This window comes from Orycteropus afer, unplaced genomic scaffold (assembly GCF_000298275.1).
Source record: "Orycteropus afer afer isolate SDZICR_OR568_19922 unplaced genomic scaffold, OryAfe1.0 scaffold00077, whole genome shotgun sequence".
Taxonomy (NCBI): domain Eukaryota; kingdom Metazoa; phylum Chordata; class Mammalia; order Tubulidentata; family Orycteropodidae; genus Orycteropus; species Orycteropus afer.
Window position 1 is genome coordinate 11,372,661 of NW_006921664.1, and position 21,562 is coordinate 11,394,222.

Sequence of the window (21,562 nt, forward strand, 5' to 3'; positions counted from 1 at the left end):
AGAATGCTCCTTGGAAGCAAGAATGGCCAGACTTCGTCTCACCTATTTTGGTCATGTTGTCAGAAGGGACCATTCCCTGGAGAAGGATGCCATGCTTGGTAGGGTGGAGGGTCAACGAAAGAGGGGGAGGCCTTCAACGAGATGGACTGACACGGTGGCTGCGATGATGGGCTCAAGCATAGCAGGGATTGTGGGGCTGGTTCGGGCAGTGTTTCGCTCTGCTGCGCATGGGGTCGCTATGAGTCGGAAACGACAACAACAACAGGTTTGAATGCAAAACTAGTGGCAAAGAAAGGAAAAAAAGGGAATCCCAAGATAAAGAAAACAGCAACACTAAAAATACATAGTGCCTCCGAAAACAGAATGTTGATAGAACAGGGCCAGATCATAAAAGAGATAGAGATTCATTGAATCACTTAGACTATAGCTCTTAGTCACCCTTGGGACCTGGAAATGAATTGGCCCCTGTAGCTCAATTTTCAGCCAAACAACAGACAGGTCTACAAGGTGAACAATAACACTAGGGAGGTATGTACTCCATAGAACAATCAACCACTCAAGATCAAAAGGGAAGCATTTGCCCCAAGACAAACTTCAGAAGGCAGAGAGAGTTAGGAAAGGAGGAGGAATGAAAATAAGAAACACAAGAAGGAAGCAGGATGACTTCTGTTACATTGAGGGGATTGCAACCAATGACAAGAACCGAAATGTGTATGAACTATTAATTGGAAAACTGATTTATTACGTAAACTTTTCCTCAAATCACAATAAAAAGTTCAAAGAAAAGAAAAAACTGGAAGAAACTGAATGCACATTGCTAAGTAAAAGCAGTCTGGAAAAAGCTACATACTTTATGATTCTAACTATATTCTGGAAAAAGCAAAACTATAGAAGCAATAAAAGGAGCTCTGGTGGCATAGTGTCTAGACTGTTAACCAGAAGGTTGGTGGTTCAAACCCACCAGCCACTCCACAGAAGGAAGACTGGGTAATCTACTTCCATAAAGATTTACCACCTCGGAAACCCAATGAGGGTCACTATGAGTCAGAACCAACTGGATGGCAGTGGGTTTGCTTTGTTTTTTTAATAGAGGCAATAAACATATCAGTGGTTGCCATAAGCTGGAAGAGTGGGTTGGGTAAATCAGTGGAGCACAGGGCATTTTTAGGGCAGTGAAATTGTTCTATATGATACTGTAATGGTACCCATACGAAATTATGCATTTGTCAAAACCCATACAACTTTACAATACCTAGAGTGTCACTTAGAGTGAACTCTAAAGAGTTCTGGTGGTGCAGTGGTTAAGGCACTTGGCTGCTAACCAAAAGGTCAGTGGTTGAAATCCACCAGCTGCTCCCAGAAAGAAAGATGAGATGGTCTGCTTCCATAAAGATTTACAGCTTTGGAAACCCAATGGGGGCTGCTATGAGTCAGAATCGACTTGATGGCAGTGAGTTTGGTTTTTAAGTGTGAATTCTAATATTAAACCACAGATTGTAGCTAATTACAATGTACTAACATTGGTTCATCAATTCTAACAAATGTACCATGCATTAGGGAAAAACTGTATGGAAGCGGGATTATATGGGAATCTTCTATACCATCTGCTGAATTTTTCTGTAAACGCAAAACTGCTCTAAAAAAATAAACTCTATTATTGTTATGAAACAAAACAGCTTAGACTTAATCCTAAATAATGGCAGTTAAAAAGATCTATTAAATTTTAGGAAAACTCTCCTGATAACATAAAAAATAAAATGGGAAGGAAAAATATGACAGTAAGTTTATCCGGTTAAAAATGAAGACCAGAACTTGTTTGGTGCCACAGAATCTACTGCGACTAATAGCGAGCAACCCCATGTGAGAGAGAACTGTCCCACACTGTAATCTTTACAGGAGCAGGTCTTTTCTTGCATGGAGTTGCTGGGTGGTTTTGAACTACCAACCTTTATGTTAGCAGCCAAGTATGTAACCATCACACCACCAGGGCTCCTTGGACCAGAACTAGGGTGCTGGAAATGGAATCAAACCAAACCAGCTATCACAGAATTGATTATAACTCATGGCTACTCCATGTGTATCAGAGAATAAAGAGTCAGGGCAAAGAAATTTGATAAGGAGTGGTAGGTAAGGTTTGGTCAGAGAAGGAGCAAAACACAGTCATCTGAAAATAAGGAGTGACTGTAGGTTTGGACACTTAAGGCTATTCATCTACTTATCTATCCCCTTCTGAATGTTTCTGCATTCATTGTGGTATCCTACATTAATAACACCTTTTTAAAGCATTTTAAGAATTCCATTCATCTAAGGACATAAAAAAAAAAAAAAGTAGCATTTTATGATAAAAGCTTTTCTGGGTTTTTGTTGTTTTAATTCTGGAATGCCTTCATTTTATGTATTTTTGAACACTAGTTTTCAGGACAAAACACTAAGTAATCCATAAAGAATGTACCCTATATAGGCAAACGAATACTAGTAATTTCATTTGTTTATATCTGAGACCCACCCATCTTCTTCAGATCCTCAGGGTCTTGGGAAAAAAAAAAAAAAAAAACCAAACTCACTGGCTTCTGCATCTTCCTGGTGGAATGGAGTATTCTCAATGTTACAAAGAGACCAATTATCCATAATAATTAATTGTACTGATTGTAATTGGTCTGACTTCAGTGTCTTCAGATCAAGACAGTCCACTGCACAACAATCATCAACTAAATGTAATCAATTTCAAGGAATATTTTTGTTAATCTTTGTAAAGACAAAATTAAAAGATAACCAAAAGATGTAAACTTTTTTTTTGCTATACATTAACATTATTCCACATTGTTGCTGTTGTTACGTGCCGTGGAGTCAGACTTGACTCATAGCGACCCCTCCTTAGGTTTCCAAGGCAGTATCACTAAGGAAGTAGATTTCCCCATCCTCCTTCCGAGGAGTGGCTGGTGGGTTTGAACTGCCAGTCTTCTGATTAGCAGTCAAGTGCCTTAGGCACTACGCTACCTAATAAAAAATTATTATTATCCCATAACAATATTAAAAAATTTCAGTCTTACTAAGTTGCCAACAGCAACTATCAACACTGCCTGTAAAAGCTATAAGGCTATAAATTAAAATTAAATTGTAAAGCTATAAAGACAAAATGAGCTGGAAAAAATCTTTAAAATTTTTTTTTTTTAAATCCTCAAAATGCTGAAAAGATAGCAAGGGAACAAAAATTAATCCATGAATATCCACAAAGGGGTTGAGTTTTTAGCAAAACAGGCCATTTTATGGACCAGCTCTGGTAGAGTAGTGCTTAAGGCACTTGACTGCTAACCAGAAGGCTGGCGGTAAAAACCCACTAGCCGCTCCTCGGAAGGAAGGTTGGGCAATCTACTTCTGTAGTGATACTGCCTCAGAAACCCAAGGAGGGGTCGCTATGAGTCGGGGCCGACTCGATGGCACATAACAACAACAACAACATTCAACAACGACCCAAAACAAAAACCCACTGGCATCATGTTGACTCGACTCACAGTAACCCTATAGGACAGAGTAGAACTGCCCCATAGGGTTTCCAAGGCTGTAAATCTTTATGCAAGTAGAATGCCTCATCTTTCTTCTGTGGAGTGGTTGGTGGGTTTGAACCACCAATCTTTTGGTTAGCAGCTTATGTTTTAACCACAGTGTCACCGAAGCTTCTTATTTAACAATGACAGGCACAGTAAAAAAAAAAAAAAAATTGTTTTCAAGTTGATTCAATTCATACATGCTTCAAAGTAGAACGGTTGCACTCCACAGGGTTTTCTTTGCTGTAATATTTATGGAAGTAGATCCCCAGGACTTCCTTCCACAGCAACAATGAGTGAATTCAAACCAAAAAATACCCATTGCCATAGAGTCACTTCTAGCTGAAAGCAACCCTATAGGAAGTCCTATAGGAGCCCTGGCAGCATAGTGCCTAAGGCACTTGACTGCTAACCAGAAGGCTGGCAGTTCAAACCCACCAGCCACTCGTTGGAAGGAAGATGGGGCAATCTACTACCATAGTGATACTGCCTCGGAAACCCAAGGAGAGGTCGCTATGAGTCTGGCCTGACTCGACGGCACATAACAACAACAACATAGGACAACACAGACTACCCCATAGGGTTTCCAAAGCCGCAATCTTTACAGAAGCAGACTGCCACATCTTTTTCCTGTGAAGCAGGCTGGAGGGTTCGAACCACTGCTTTTTCGGTTAGTAGCTGCAAGTTTAACCACTGCACTATCAAGGCTCCTCACTTCGACTAACAGCCAAGAGCAAAACCATTTGCACAACCCAGGGACCCTGACTGGCACACATAATGCAACACAAATGTCAGCACCATTCCCCATCTTTCTAAACAGCTTCTCTTGAACATATCCCCATATTTATTACAGGGCCAATCAGCAAGATTAAATGACTTCCCACATTCCAACAGTTTAGTAGTAAAGAAAATATAATAAATACGTTATATGAGGGAGAAAATAAAGTTGAGAAGGAACTGATGGAAATTAAAGCAGGAACTACAGACTGGAGATTCAGATGGAGGCAAAGAGTAGGTTGTGAAGTAGAAGTCATTAGAACAGAGAGGATTTATTATAGGTAGTAACATGAAGAAAAATCTTCATACCATGATTTCAATACTATTTTTAATGTGCATGTATTTCCTTAAAAAATACTGCACTGACAATTTATTAATATATAACTTCCATATGGGCCAGAAAAAGATTACACTGCTATTTCTTACAGCATAACATACTTCTTAAATTGACAATTTGGGGTCTAAAGAATACAAGACTCGGAAGACATGGCAACTTTCTTCACACTTAAAAAGCTAGCACACAGGTTTGCTCTGTAACATGCGGAAAGGTAATACCTACAGAAACGCACAAAAGTTACATGGAGGCAGATTTCTGTTTCAACATGAATTACAATTCAAGGTATTCAACCACTTTAATTTATATAATGCTGTATAGTTTGCGAAATACAAATTTTCATTTAACCCTAGAAATGATCGGAAAAAAAAAAAAAGTAGTTTCCTGTTATATTAGAAAACTGAGTCTCCAAGAGCCTTGTTAAGAAACAGTGGCAACTTAAGAAATCAGGACTGAACTACTGGACTTGAAAGCGAAGGACCACATCCTTGGGAGACAACAAAGAAAGTCAACTGGCAAAATATATTTCATAAATATGTTCAACAGCTTAGTCTGATAAGTGGTGTCTGGGGTCTTAAAAGTTTGCAAGCAGCCACCTGAGAAGCAACCTCTGGTCCTTTCCCACCTGGACTAAAAGAGAAGGAAGAAAACCGAAGACTCAAGAAAGCAATTAGTCCCAAGGGGTAATGGACCACATGAACCACAACCTCCTTTAGCCTGAGATCAGAACTAGTCGTGCCCAGCTATCACTACGGACCACTCTGACCAGAACTACAATACAAGGTCCCAGTTAGAATAGGTAAAATATGTTGAACAAAATTTAAATTTAAAAAAAAAGAGAATTTCAATCTTACTAGTCTGAAAGAGACTGGAGGAACTCCCAAGACTATTGCCCTTACACAAACCTTCTAACTTGAAACTGAAGACAGTCCCAGAAGCCACCTTTCAGCCAATTAATAGAAGAGTCTATAAAATAAACAATAATACTGGGGACGTTTGTGCTCCTTAGAAAAAGCAACTATAAGAGACAAAAAGGGCAACTTTGGCCCAAAACCAGAGAAGAGAAGACAGGTAAATTGGAAGAATGGAAACAGAGAATCCAGGAAGAAAAGGGAAGAGTACTAACTCATCAAGGGAATTCCAACCAATGATACAGAACAGTATGTGTATGGACTATTGACTGGAAAGCAATTTTGCTCTGCAAACTTTGACCTAAAGCACCAAAAAATGCTCAAAAAACAAACAGTGGCAAACCAAGACTACCACTCAAGTCCTCAAATCTAAAGAACAGGTTGCCTAAAAGTAAAATGCTTCCCATGTCTAGATAAATTCAACACCATTACCAAATGGCCATCTAATCAAGTATAATAAACAAACAAACAAAAAAAACCTCACTGCCCTGGAGTCGATCCGACTCACAGCAACCCCTCCTTGGGTTTCCAAGGTAGTATCATTACATAAGTAGATCACCCAATCTTCCTTCCCAGGAGTGGCTGGTGGGTTTTAAAACGTCAGCCTCCTGGTTAGCAGTCAAATGCCTTAGGCACTATGCCACCAGGGCTCCTTAATCAGGTATAGCAGCCAAGATATTCTAAAGATTCTTTTGGATGCAAACCTTTAAAAATACTGGTGGTCAATCTATATACCATGAAAAGATTGAATAATGAATGTTTGCTAGAATGCAAGCTCCAGGAAGGCCTTCTGGTCTGTCTTCTTGACAGCTACATTTAGTCCTGGCATATAATACATGCTCAGTAAATAAATATTTGCTAAGCTTGAATAGTCTTAATCACACACATCACTACTATAAAACAAAAGACCTTACTAAAGTTCCCCACAACCGAAAGGCCTAATAAACACAAAATCCACTTTTAAACTGCATCACACAATTAAAACTGCATCAGTTTGTAAAATAAACTCGATTATTTAAAAAATGCAAATTTTTCAGCTAACCTAAAATATGACCATTAAAAGTAAAACACAAAATCTTATAAATTCTAAATTTGGACAAATTAATTTTCAAAGCAACATTCTTTGCTTAAGGCATCAACTAACATTTTAAGTGTGTTTAAATACAGTAAGAAGAAATTTAAACAGCTGTTTTTGTTTAAAAGCAATTTGCACCCAGATCTCTACTTACACCACAATTTTAAACACTAGGTAGATACTTCAAAGAGATCTGCTAATTTTACAGGTACATATGTGGTACTGAGAATTCCACATAACCCAAACTCAGAAGTACTCAGCATTCATTTGGCATTACTGAAAACTAAGATGGATAGGAAAAGAACACCCAATCGAAACTTCACTCTGTAATATTCTAAAACTTTAAGGCCTAGAATTTCCAGACATCTCAATAAGTATTTCCAAAACCAAAACCGCCATGGAGTCTATACTCACAGCGACCCTACAGGACAAGAGTAGAACAGCCCCACAGGGTTTCCAAGGCTGTAAATCTGCCTCATCTTTTTCCTGCGAGCAGCTGGAGGGTTCAAACTGCTGACCTTTTATTTGGCAGCCCAATGCTTTAACCACAGCACCACCAGAGCGCCTTCAAAGAATATTACAGCCTATAAAACACTCAAACGATATTTTTAATTCATTTTGCTTAAATAAGTACATATCAATGCAAACATGTTTTGACAATAACATAACAACAGTATAAGGTGTAAGAACTACACAAAAGTTTTACTCTTATTTCACTAAAAGTGTAAACTTTTTAAAGATTTCAGAACAAAGATTCTGAAAAACCGAATTAATTTTAAAGTAAGCAGTTACAGGTTAATAACAATGTGAGAATTTACTAAAACATTCACTTAGTCAACACTGGGCTAGACCAACTATTTATTTTATATGGTATTAGTAACTAGGTGTTATCACAAAATCAACTGAGAAATCATAATCTTGTCACCTTTTTCCCCTAAAATTATGACTTTTGAGATATTATACTGAAAACTATGCCACAGAAAAAATCACAGCGACCATCTTACTTATCTTCAGAATTTTAGAATGTAAGTTTTCACATATTAAAAGAATAACTTTTACAGAAAGGCTGCTTTTCCCATCACTGGATTACATGAAGCATTTGCAATCTAGATCCAACTCTAAAATCCTTAATCAGGTGGTATAGTGGCCAAGATATTCTAAAGCTTCTTTGGGATCTACACCTTTAGAAATATTGGTGGTCAATCTATATACCATGAAAAGATTGAATACTGAATGTTTTCTAGACTGCAAGCTCATGAGAACGAGACTCTGACTCCCCTTTACACATTAGTCCCTAAACTGCAGTCTATTTGTAAATCTTCAACACCAAAACCTCTTTACAAAGTTTTCCAATTAAGACAAAGCATACAACCCCTACGTTTACCCAAACTAATTGTGCTGCGAAAGCAAAGAGCAGTTGAGAAAAACCTGTTAATATATTAACTCAACAAGTAAAAAACGTTTAACTCTTCCTCAGAAATCCGCTGCCCCTCCCCCAGGAGAAAAGCTATGCTTGACCTGTTGCTTTGTTCCTCCGACCCTCTAGAAAGGTGTCATAGGCGCGCAAAAACGCCTCTCCCTACTCGACGCACCATCTAAATTACGTTCTCTAGCCTAGGTTGAAGACGTCGGTGGTTTTGAAAAATCCAATCACCATTTTCTCTCTCCAGGAGATGTCGCCAGTGCAGGCAAAGACAAACGGACTGACGGCGGGGCTCACCTGATCACAGGGCTGTAGGGGCTCCGGGAGCGTCGCCAGCTGCTACTGCTGTAGGGACTGGGGGACACGTCGCCACCCCGCTCATAGGAGCTGTGGCGGCTGTAGCTGGGGGAGCGGCGGCGGCTGTAGGGGCTCGGAGAGCGCGGCAGCCGCCGAGAATAGGGGCTGCTGCCACCTCCTGCCGGACTAGGGGACTTGCGGCTCCTCAAGCTCTGCGAGGCCCTGTGAGACACTGGGCTGTCGTCCCGGCCTCCCAGAGGGCTCAGGGACCGCTGCCGCCGCCTGTAGGCCTTGGGTTCGGTCTTGTCCTCCCGGTAGGCCTTGGGCGGCTCCTTGTAGGCCGAAGGAGGCTCCTTGGAGGACTTAGTCCGGCTTCGGTGGGCCTTCAAATCTCGATCCTTCCGGCTACTACTGCTGCTGGACGTGGCCGAGGCGCTTTTCCGCCGGCCGCCACTACTGCTACTGCTGCCGCTCTTGGCGGCCTCGGGGCGTTCCTCGCCACTGTGGCTGTGGCGGCTACGAGACTTCGAGGCCTCGCTGCCTCCGCGCTGCCCATCCCGCCGTCGGTGCTCGCGATGGCGTTCCTTGCTGCGGCCGCTGCTGCTGCGGCGGTCTCGGCGGGGCCTACGCTCCGACCCCTCCCCGCGCCGCTGGGTGCCAGAGGAGGAGGCCGGACTCCCGCCGCTGCCTCCCGTTCCCCCGGCAGCCGTCGCCGCCGTTGCCGCGCTGGCCCCCCCCAGCAGCAGCCCCTGCTCGGACTGGGAGCTTACATCTTCATATTCCACCAGCGGGGTCACACCCCCGCCGCTACTAGCACCGCCACCGCCGTCCTGCTGCGGCTGGGGCAGCGAGAAGACCCGACGCTTCTCCGCCTCCTGCCCGGCGCGGGGCCCGCGACGCCGCTTCTGCCGCCCTCCTGCGCGCCTCTTGCCTCTCGCCAGCCGTTTGACCTCCAGAGGAGGGCCCGGGCTGAAGCAAGAGGAGGAGGCCGCGGCGGCGGCGGCTGCGGCGGCGGCCGTGCCGGGAGTAGCCAGGAAGAGCAGAGGCGGCGGGGGCGGCGGCGGTTGCAGGAGCTGCGGCTGCAGGAGCGGCAACAGCAGCGGCGGCTGCTGAGGGGACAGGAATCGTCTCCGCTTGCGGCGTTCCTCCAACTTCTTCTCCGCCCAGCTCAGGCCCCCGCCTCCCCCCAGCGCCGTGTCCGAGCTGCTCGGCATCGCCTAGAGCCCGCCGCAAAGCGCGGCGCGGGTGCGGCCTTCTCCCGGGTCAAATCCTGGCCATCTCCCCCGCCGGAAACGGGAACAGCGGCGGCAGAGGAACACTTGAGCACCAGGGCCAGCCGGCAGAAGCGCCACGATAATCCGTGTCGGGACTCGGATCCCTGCGTTCCAGGTCACAGTGGGGTACGCAGCGGCCTTCGGGCCTGAGAAAAGCAGGAATCGGGCAACAAATAGGTCACTGTCCTATCCTCGGCAGCAAAATCACCAGATGTGCTGCGCGCGGACCTGAGGGAGAGTTCGGAGTCCTCCAAGTGCCCCCAGGATCGGGGAGCAGTCTCGGCCGTGCTCGCAGCTCGGGCTGGTAGGGCGGGCAGCGCAACGCGGAAGTACCACCTTCGCTGCCGCTTCACTCCATCGCGCCCTGACGTCGGGTGCGAGTTCAGGGGAGGAGAGTGGGCGAGACAACAACACGCCTCCGCCGCCTCGTTCTCCGCGTCGACGTCGTCCTCTTGTGGTGGCGGCGACACACCGCGGGCGCCTCTGAAGTAGCCTGGGCCTGACAACAACTCCCGGCCTAAGGCCTAGCACATTCGGCGGCCCGCGGGGACGGGCGGTGGGGCGGGGCGAGACGGAGACGACCGTCCTGCGGCTCACAGTTGGGCTAGCGAGTGTGCGGGGCTAGGCGGCGGGCTGTTTCCGGGGAGATGGGGGTGGAGGGGACGTTTCTGAGTCTGTGGCGGTGGGTGCGGACTCTGACTTTCTTCCTTAGCCGCCGCGAGCAGAGGTGACGGAGCTACCCTTTTCCTTAGCCCCCCCGCTCCACGAGGAGGCTTCTCGTGTGCGCGGCCGGCCGCGACTCGCTCCTCCCCTTCCCTTTCCACTCTTCGTCAGGAGGAGGAGGGAGGACGATAGGACTTGCTGGTTGGACCTAACCTCCACAACCCCTCCTCGCTTCTCTCTTGCGGCCTTTTCCCTCAGCCCCGACGCAAAGCCGGGGGCGCGCACGCACGTCACGTTCCGAGAAAGCCGAATGTGAGTGGTGGTGAAAGATAAGGAGGTGGGAACGATGTTGCCGCGCACTAGCGTGCTCGCTCCCATCGGCGAGGGAGCCGTACGCCCCGGAAGTTGCATGACGTAGAGCCTCTCCACTTCCGGTGAGGGTGGGACGGTATGCGAAACCAAGGCCGCTCACTCAGCCAGTGGATTCCAACTCATAGCGACCCCCATAGAGTTTTCAAGGCTGGAAATTCTTTAGGGAAGTAGACTTCCTCGTCGTTCTCCCGCAGAGCGGCCAGTGAGTTCAAACTGCCAGCCTTTTGGTTAGCAGCCCAATGTCTTAATCACGGGGCAGTATGTGAAGGAGAATTAAAAGGAAGGAGACGATTGGTATTTAACAGCTAACCAGCAGCCCACTGCTGTCGCCTGTGCCTCTCGGAGTGGTCAAAGGCAGGGCATGCTTGTTACTTAGGTCAATCGCGCATTCCTGATTCCTGTCGTCCGCAGGCTCTTCACGGTCTGCCTATGAATGAAAGGTCACAGTGAGAGCAAGAATCATTGGAAAGTTCGAGAGGAGGCCTTCTGGGCCTGGCAGTCACTCTGGCCCCGAGATTGGGAACAGCTGCGGAGGACCAGGAAGGACTCCTCGCAAAAGAGAGCAGAGTTGACGTCGGCTGACCCGGTCTTACAGCCAACTTTGTGGCCCTGTCTTAATCTAAAACACTTGGGAATTTCGGTTTCAAGCTTCGATAATAACTGAATTGAAGAAACACCTTAAATTAATCCGAGGAATAAATGAAATGTTTGAGCTACTGAAAATTCCAAGGTTATAACCAGGTGCTTTGAAATCAAAACAGCTTGCTTAGATGAGAGTTTCACTCTTGCCATTTCACCACTTTCACCTTAATATCCAAAACTTGTGAGGTTAATAAATATAAACAATCTATGAGCTCACATCTCATTTCCCTCTTGACCAGGATTATTTTTTTATTTATAGACTGGGCACTTACAATAATTAGATTAAAATCTAGGTGGCTCACTTTTAATTGGTTGAAAAGCCAAGCCGTCCATTCAATGATTACATGTAGTCACCCCTTTACAACTTGACTTGTCCAGACCATCAGTTGGTTTTTAGTTCTTAAACAGTTGGTATCTATCCATCATTCATATCTAGGTGTAAATAATTTTATCAGTTTTAACATCCGCTTGCACTGTATCTCAAACTGCATTAAAGAATACAAAGGATGTTTGCTGAAGGATAAAACCTACCCACTGCCATGGAATCAATTCCAATTCATAGCAACCCTATTTGACAGTGTAACTGCCCCATAAGGTTTCTAAAGCTGTAAATCTTTACAGAAGCAGACTGCTTCATCTTTCTATGGAGGATAGACTGGTGGGTTCAAACAGATGACCTTTTGGTGAGCACCCAAATGCTTTAACCCCAGTGCCACCAGAGCTCCTCAGAAGGCAAAACCTAAAACCAAACTCACTGCCATGAAGTCAATTCTGACTCATAGTGACCCCCATTGGGCTCCCTAGGCAGTAAACCTTTGCAGAAGTAGATTGCCCCATCTTCCTTCTGCAGAGTGACTGGTGGGCTTGAACCACCAACCTTCTGGTTAGCAGTTAAATACCTTAGGCACTGCGCCACCACAGCTTCTTTCGGGAGGCAAAGGAATAGGTCATTTTTAAGTCAGAGCATTTCCCATACTAAGTAGGCCATACTGTGGAAACTTTTACGCAGCTAAAAAGAAGAGGTAAGGACATTGGGAAATGATAGACAGCTACGGAGCAGGGCACCTAAAACAAATTGCTGTGTGAAGACCCTAGCTTTCTGCTCAAGACTGGTTAGCAGGTGACTTTTTCCATAAACATAGGTTCTACCCCACAATGCCCCGTCATTGTGCTTTGAAATGCCTGGAGTAATAGAACATAACAAAACCAAACTCACTACCGTCCAGTCGATTCCAACTCATAGCAACCCACTTTGGGTTTCCAAGGCAGTAAATCTTTACAGAGGTGGATTGCCCAGTCTTCCTTCCACAGAGTAGCGGGTGGGTTTGAACTGCCAACCTTCTAGTTGGCAGTCAAATGCCTTAGGCACTATGCCACCAGAACTCCTTGGAGTAATAGAACAAGGTGAGCAAAATAAGAAATTTATCTGCAGTTCCCAGTTCTACTTGAAAATCTCTTACCTTCTATATTACTCTTGCAAAGAAAACTTGATTCAGAGTGAATAAATACGTCCCAATATAGGCTACAAACAAATAACCATGTTCTAAAATATTTTTGGGAGCTCTGGTAGCATAGTGGCTAAAGCACTTGACTGCTAACCAGAAGGCTGGCGGTTCAAACCCACCAGCCACTCCTCGGAAGGAAGGTTGGGCAATCCTACTTCCGTAGTGATACTGCCTCGGAAACTCAAGGAGGGGTCGCTATGAGTCGGGGCCGACTCGACGGCACATAACAACAACAACAAAAAAATATTTTTAGTGGGATTCTGCCACCCACATGTTTCACAAAGATTCTATCTGGGATGGTGTGGTAGTTAAGGTTATGTGTCAACTTGGCTAGGCCTAGTTTTCAGTGGTTGGGCAGCTGGAAGTAGTTATTCCTCATGATAAAGTTGATAATCAACTTCATGGTGGAATCTGCTGGAACAGCCTTAGGGCTGTGGCCTGCTTCCAGTATATAAGGAGAAGTTTTGAGAAAGGTCTCTGCAGTTTTTTGACACACTTGGACCCTGCAGAGTCTTCATTCAGCTGCCATGCCCTGCTAATCCTAGGACTTTTTCTGGACTTGAACTGGTGGCCTGTCATGCTGTTTGATAATCTTGGGATTGTGTTTTTCTACTTGTTGACCTTGGGTTTGCCAGCTCAGCAGCCAACAGCTGCCTGAGTTAAAATCTTCCAAGTTCCATGGGCCAGGAACAAGAGGCAGAACTGAAGCCCAGGTCTAGGAGCTTTTACCCAGCCCCTAGAGCTTGGCGCTTTTAACTCAGATTTCTAGCCTCCTCAAGCTTTAAGAGAATATATCCCTCTTTGTGGGAATATTTTTCTGTTAGAGTGGCACTAGAGAACCAAAACATATGGAGTGGGGAAGAAGAGAGAAAAACAAAGCATTCTGAGCTCCTAACAGACAATGTTGTTAAGTGCCATCAACTTAGTTCTGATTCATAGCAACCCTGTGTACAACAGAATGAAACACTGACCAGTCCTTCACCATCCTCACAATCATTACTATGCTTGAGCTCATTGTTAGAGCCACTGTGTCAGTCCATCTCTTCAAGTGTCTTCCTCTTTTCTGCTGACCCTCTACCAAGCGTGATGCCCTTTTCCAAGGACTGCTCCCTCCTGATAACATACATGTCCAAAGTACATAAGACTGCCATCCTCATTTCTAAGGAGCGTTCTGCTTTTACTTCTCCCAAGACAAACTTATTTGTCCCATGTTGTTTTGTTATTGTTATGTGCCGTCCAGTCGGACCCGACTCATAGCGACCCCTCTTTGGGTTTGCAAGGCAGTATCACTACGGAAGTAGATTGCCCAACCCAGGATCCTTGTTTTTGGCCAGTTCCTTCAGTGCAGCTTAGACTTCTTGGATACCATTGGTTCTTGATCATATGCTACCTCCTGAAAGAGTTGAACATCAACCAATTTTTTTTGGTATAGTGACTCTGTGTATTCCATGTTCTTTTGATGCTTCTTGCATTAGTCAATATTTTGCCTATAGATTTCTTTGATATTGCAACTTGAGGCTTGAAGTTTTTCTTCAGTTCTTTAGACTTGAGCAATGCTGGGTGTGCTCTTCTCTTTTGGTTTTCTAGTTCCAGGTCTTTGCACATTTCATTATAATACTTGATCTTCTTGACCACCCTTTGAAATCTTCTATTCAGCTTTTTTCTTTCATCATTTTTTCCATTCACTTTAGTTACTCTATGTTCAAGAGCAAGTTTCAGAGTTTCCTCTGACATCTTTTTTAGTCTTTTCCTACTTTCCTTTTTTTCTAATGACCTTTTGCTTTCTTCATGTATGGTATTCTTGATATCATCACACAATTTGTCTGATCTTCAGTAATTGATGTTCAGTGCATCAAATATATTCTTCATACGGTCTCTAAATTGAGGTGGGCTATAATCAAGGTTGTATTTTGCTTCTGGTGGACTTTAAAGTTTTCTTCAGCTTCAACTTGAACTTGCATATGACCAATTGATGGTCTGTTGCACAGTCAGCACCTGGCCTTGTTTTGACTGATGATACTGAACTTCTCCATCACATCTTTCTACAGATGTAATCAATTTGCTCCTTGTGCAAGGTCCATATAGAGCTACTGTTTATGTTGTTGAAAAAGGTATTTGCATTGAGTAAGTCATTAGTCTTGGAAAATCTTATCATGCGATCTCTGGCGTCATTTGTATCACCAAGGCCATATTTTCCAACTACCTATGATTGTTCTTTGTTTCCAAATTTTGCATTCCAGCTACCAGTAATAATCAATACCTCTTGATTGCATGTTTGGTCAATTTCAGACTGCAGAATTTAGTAAAAAATCTTCAATTTCTTCATCTTTGGCTTTAGTGATTTGTGCATAAATTTGAATAATAGTGGTATTAGCTGGTCTTCCTTATAGACATATGGATATGATCCTATCACTAACAGCATTGTACTTCACAATAGATCTTGAAATGTTCTTTTTGACAATGAATGTAACACCATTCCTCTTCAATTTGTCATTCCTGGCATAGTAAACTGTATGATTGTCTGATTCAGAATGGCCTGTACCAGTCCATTTCACCTCACTAATGCCTAGGATATCAATTTTATGCATTCCATTTTCATTTTTGACAACTTCCAATTTTCCTAGATTCATACTTCATACATTCCATGTTCTGATTATTAATGGATGTATGCAGCTGTTTCTTCCCATTTTGAGTTATGCTCCATCAACAAAGGAAGGTCCCAAAAGCTTTACTTCATCCACATCATTGAGATCAACTCTACTTTGAGGAGGCAGCTCTTCTCAGTCATATTTTGAGTGCATTTTAACCTGAGGGGCTCATCTTCCAGCACCATGTCAGACAATGTTTCACGACTAGTCTTAAAGTTTTCCATTAATATATTAGACATTGTTTCACTGCTATTCATAATGTTTTAAGTGGCTTTTTTTTCCCCCAGAAGTGGAGGGCCCCATCCTTCTTCCCAGTTTGTCTTAGTCTGGAAGCTCTTCTAAAACCTGCCCACTATGGGTGACCCTGCTGGCTTTTTAAATACCTGTGGTGTATCCTCCAGCCTCAACAACAACAACAACAGCAAAAAAAAAAAAAAAAACATGCCATTGAGGAGATTCTGAGTCATAATGACCCCTTTGGGTTTCCAAGGTGATAAATATTTGCAGAAGTAGATTGCCCCATCTTCCTTCCACAGAGTGACAGGTGGCTTTAAACCACCAACCTTCTGATTAACAGACAAATGCCTTAGGCATTGTACCACCAGATCTCCTTTCTAGCCTCAGAGCAACAAGCAAGCCACCACAACAGTACGACAAAATGACAAGTGGTGGGTTGATTGTAGATACAAGTAAAATAAAATCCTAGATAACTTCAATATTTACTCAATTTATATGCTATTGCTTATTGTCCCCCAAGGGAATAATAAATTACAATCCACAGCCTACATATATAGTCACTGTCCACATGCTTTGAAGTACTAACAATTGGATTCAAACTCTACAAACCAGGAATAACATTTAAATTACTAGCCATCTATTTCTATAAGCTTGTCTGCTTGCGTGAATATAGATTTGAAATTGCCATTTGTTGTTGTTGTTGTTGTTGTTATGTGCTGTCAAGTCGGACTCAGCTCATAGCAACCCCTCCTCAGGTTTCCGAGGCAGTATCATGACGGAAGTAGATTGCCCAACCTTCCTTCCAAGGAGTGGCTGGTGGGTTTGAACCTCCAGCCTTCTGGTTAGCAGTCAAGTGCCTTAGGCACTACACTACCAGAGCTCCTAAAATTGCCATTTAGGTTTATAAATTACTATTTATGTAGTATAATTTATTGTCTCCTGGTTTAAATAAAATGTAAGATAGTAAGTTTTTTACCTTCTTTGTTTATTTAACAGGTCATATCACACTATATCAGCTATTCTCAAAGTGTTGTCTGAGAACTAAGACCAGTGGATCTGCATAGTCAAAACTATTTTCAAAGTAGTAAGACGTAATTTACCTTTTTCATTCTTTTTCTCTTACAGTGAAGTTTTTCAAAGGCAACATGACATGTGATGACATCATCATTCTGATGGCAAATGGAATATGTTCTTGTTTGTTCATATGTTTTCTAGAATGACCTAAGGTAGTGGATTTCTGAAATGTGTAAACATTTGGAATATCTGCATAACTCAGTGAGCTAATACTTTCCAAATGACCAATATATGGTGTAACCAAATCAGGAGTAAAATGAAATTGCAAGACAGACACAGTTTTTGATGTAACAGAGTACAAACAGTTCATTGATCTGATTTCAGATTCTACTTTGCAGATAACCTTTAAGAAACTACTGTGTAATTTTATTGTGTAGTATCAAAGAAAACCACAGTTATCTGGAAGCACTCCCATTTTTCCAGCAACATACCTTCTTCATGTACTTTCATGTATTGTAACAAATCACATAAAAAGCAGATGTGAGAACTCAGTTTCGATTCTATTAAACCAAACAGTAAAATGATTTGCAAGATAGTGAAACAATAACCCTTTTATTTCTAATTTTTTGTATTATATAGGTATTTTTATTTAAAAATGTGTTATTTATATTAATAAATGATGGGTTTACTGTTATTTTAAATGAATTAAAGATTTTTAAACTTTCTCAATTTTCATTTGTAATATGTTGTTTTTATTATATGCCGTTGAGTCGTCTCCAACTCATAGCAGTCTTATGTACAATAGAATGCAACACTGCCCTGTCCTGTGCCAGCCTCATGATCCCTACTGTACCTGAGCCCATTGCTACAGTGACCATGTCAATCCATCTTTTTGAGGGCCTTCACCTCTTTCATTGAGGCTCCACTTTATCAAGCATGGCATTCTTCTCCAGATAATGGTCCCTTCTGACAACATGACCAAAGTAGGTAACATGAAGTCTGGCCATTCACACTTCCCAGGAGTATTCTTACTGTACTTCCTCCAGGACAGATTTGTTAGTTCTTTTAGCAGTCCAAGATACTTTCAGCATTCTTTGCCAACACCACAACTGAAAAGCATCAACTCTTCTTCGGTCTTTGTTATTCATTGTCCAGCTCCCACATACATATGAGGTGACTGAAAATACCATGGTTTGGGTTAGGTGCATCTTAGTCTCCAAGGAGATATCTTTGCTCTTCAGCACTTGAAAGAGGTCTTATACAACAGATTTGCCCCATGCAATACATCTTTTGATGTCTTGACTGCTGCTTCCACTGGCATTGATTGTAGAACCAAGTAATATGAAGTCTTTGACAACTTCAAACTTTTCTCTGTCTATCATGATGTTGCTTATTGGTCCAGTTGTGAGGATTTTTGTTTTCTTTATATTGAGGTATAATCCATACTGTGGACTGAAGTCTTTAATCTTCATCAGTAAGTGCTCCAAGTCATCCTTACTTTCAGCAAGCAACGTCATGTCATCTGCGTATGTCAGGTTGTTAATGAGCCTTCCTCCAATCCTGATGCCACATTCTTTTTCATATAGTCCAGATTCTCAGATTATTTGCTCAGCATACAGATTGAACAAGCATGGGGACAGGATACAACCCTGACACACTTCCTTCCTGATTTTAAACCATGCAATATCCCTTTATTCTGTTCTAACAACAGACTCCTGGCCTATGTACAGGTTCCTCATGAGTACAATTAAGCGTTCTGGAATTCCTATTCTTCTCAATGTTATCCACAGTTTGTTATGATTCACATAATTGAATGCCTTTTCATAGTCAATAAAACACAAGCAAACATCTTTCTTGTATTGTTTGCTTTGAGCTAAGATCCATCTGATGATATCATCCTATGATATCCCTTGCACCCCATCCCCTTCTGAATCCAGCTTGCATTTCTGGAAGTTCTCTGTCAATATACTGCTGCAACTGTTTTTTAATTATCTTCAGTAAGATTTACTTGCATGTGCTATCAATAATATTGTTCTATAATTTCCATATTCTGTGGGATCACCTTTCTTTGACATGGGTGGTTGTTGTTTGCTTTTGAGTTGGACCCGACTCATAGCAACCCCTCCTTGGGTTTCAGAGGCATTATCACTATGGAAGTAGATTGCCCAACTTTCCTTCTGAGGAGTGGCTGGTGGGTTTGAACTGCCAGACTTCTGGTTAGCAGTCAAGTGCCTTAGGAAGCATGCTACCAAAGCTCCCTTGGAATGGATACAAATATGGATCTCTTGCAGTCAGTTTGCCAGGTAGCTGTCTTCCAAATCTCTTGATATAGCTGAGCAAGTGCCTTCAGCACAGCATCCATTTGTTGAAAAATCTCAATGTGTATTCCATCAATTCCTGGAGGCTTGTTCTTCACCAATTCCTTCAGTGCAGCTTCGATTTCTGCCTTCAATACCCTTGTTCTAGCTCATATGCCACCTCCTTAAATGGATGATCAAGTATCAATTCTTTTTGGTATAGTGACTCTGTATATTCCTTCCATCTTCTTTTGATGTTTCCTGCATCATTCAACATATTGCCCATGGAAATTTTCAATATTGCAATTCGAGCCTTAAATTTTTTCCTCAGTTCTTTCAGCTTGAGAAATGCCAAGCATGTTCTTCCCTTTTGGTTTTCTAACTCCAGGTCTTTGCGCATTTCATTGTAATAATTAACTTTATCTTCACGAGCTGCTCTTTTAAATATTCTGTTCAGCTTCTTTATCCTGTCAATTCTTCCATTTTCTTTAGCTTATCTCCATTCGAGGGTAAGTTTCAGAGTCTCTTCTGACATCCATTTTGGTCTTTTCTTCCTTTTCTGTCTTTTTAATGACCTTTTTGCTTTCTTCATGGATGATGTTCTTGATATCATCCAACAATTCCTCCTGTTTTCAGTCATTGGTGTTCAATGCATCAAATCTATTTTTTAGATGGTCTCTAAATTCAGGAGGGATATAATCAAAGTCATATTTTGGCTCTAGTGGACTTCTTTTAATTGTCTTCAGCTTCAACTTCAACTTGCATATGAGCAGTTGACAGTCTGTTCCACAGTCAGCTCCTGGCCTTGTTTTGGCTGAAGAAACTGAGCTTCTCTATCACCTCTTGCCACAGATGTAGTCAATCTGATTCCTGTGTTCGGTCTGGCAAAGTCCATGTGCATAGCCACCATTTATGTTGTTGGAAAAAGGTGTTTGCAATGAATAAGTTGTTAGTCTTGCAAAATTCTATCATGCAATCTCCAGTGTTACTCTATCACCAGGGCCATATTTTCCAATTACCCATAATTCTCCTTTTTTTCCAGATTTTGCATTCTAGTCACCGGTGATATTCAACACACCTTGATTGCATGTCCAGTCAATTTCAGACTGCACAAGTTGGTAAAAATCTTCTATTTCCTCATCTATGGCTTTAGTGGTTGGTGAGTAAATTTGAGTAATATATCAGTATTAACTGATCTTCCTCATAGGCATATGACTATTATCCTCTCACCAACAGCATTGTACTTCAAGATAGATCTTGATACATTCTTTGTGATGATGAATGCCATGCTGTTCTTCTTCAATTTGTCATTCCCAACATAGTAGTTTGTCTGATCATCTGATTCAAAATAGCCAAAACCAGTGCATTTCAGCTTACTGATGCCTAGGATATCTTTCTTTATGAGTTCCGTTTCATTTTGACAACATCCAATTTTCCTAGATTTGTACATTGCTTCGTACATTCCATGTTCCAATTATTAATGAATGTTTGCAGCTGTTTCTTCTCATCTTGAGATATGCCACATTAGCAAATGAGGGTCCTAGAAGCTTTACTCTATCCATATCATTAAGGTTGGCTCTACTCTGAGGTGGCAGCTCTTTTCCAGTCATATTTTGAGTGTCTTCTGACCTGAGGGGCTCATCTTCCTACACTATATCGTGCAATGTTTCAGGGATATTCATAATATATTAATCAGTGTTTCATTGCTATTCATAAGGTTTTCTCTGGCCTATTCTTTGAGAAGTGGATGGTCTCTTCCTTCTTCCAAGTCTGTCTTAGTCTGGAAGCTCCACTGAAACCTGTCCACCATGGGTAACCCTGCTGGCATTTGAAGAACTGGTGGCATAGCCTCACCCCTCACAGCAACACTCAAGCTACCATAGTACGACAAACTGACAGACAAGTTTGTCTCCCTTAGCTGTTGGAAACTGTTCTGCTCATTTCTTGGTCTCCCCTGCCCTGCTCCTTACCCTATCTGCCCCCAGGGTGGAAACATGTGCCTTCCACTGGTTCCAGGGCTGGCTTACCATGGCCTGTCCCTGGGGAGGTGTCATGCACCAAACACCTGTCTTCTGCTGATCCCAGGGCTGGCTTACTGTAATATGGTAAACATAAACAGATGTAACTTAAATCAACAATAGCTCTTTGTTGTCCTCAGTTATTTTTATGAGTGTAAGCAAACCTGAGACAGGCACTTGATTGCTAACCAGGAGGCTGGCAGTTCAAACCCACCAGCCACCCCTCGGAAGGAAGGTTGGACAATCTACTTCCATAGTGATACTGCCTCAGAAACCCAAGGAGGGGTCGCTATGAGTCATGTCCGACTCGATGACACATAACAAAAACAACAATACTATATCTATGAGAAGCTCTGCTGGCTCAGTGGTTAAGACATTTGGCCCTAACCAGAACATTGGCAGTTGAAACCCACAAGCCACTCTGCAGGAGAAAGATGAGGCAATCTGCTTCCATAAAGATTTCCAGCCTTGGAAACCATCTGGGTCGCTATGAGTTGGAATTGACCCAGTGGGAATGGGATACTATATAA

The 21,562-nt window shown here is 42.8% G+C and overlaps 1 protein-coding gene across 1 annotated transcript in view; it reads right to left on the reverse strand.

Annotated features, from left to right (window-relative positions):
• Window positions 1–9,576, reverse strand: part of CDK13 (cyclin dependent kinase 13) — a 180,856-nt gene extending 171,280 nt beyond the window's left edge. Inside the window, exon 1 of the mRNA XM_042780990.1 lies at window positions 8,363–9,576. Within this exon, the coding sequence (XP_042636924.1) occupies window positions 8,363–9,576 (1,214 nt within the window). The remainder of the gene's footprint in view (window positions 1–8,362) is intronic.
• Window positions 9,577–21,562: the final 11,986 nt, after the last annotated feature.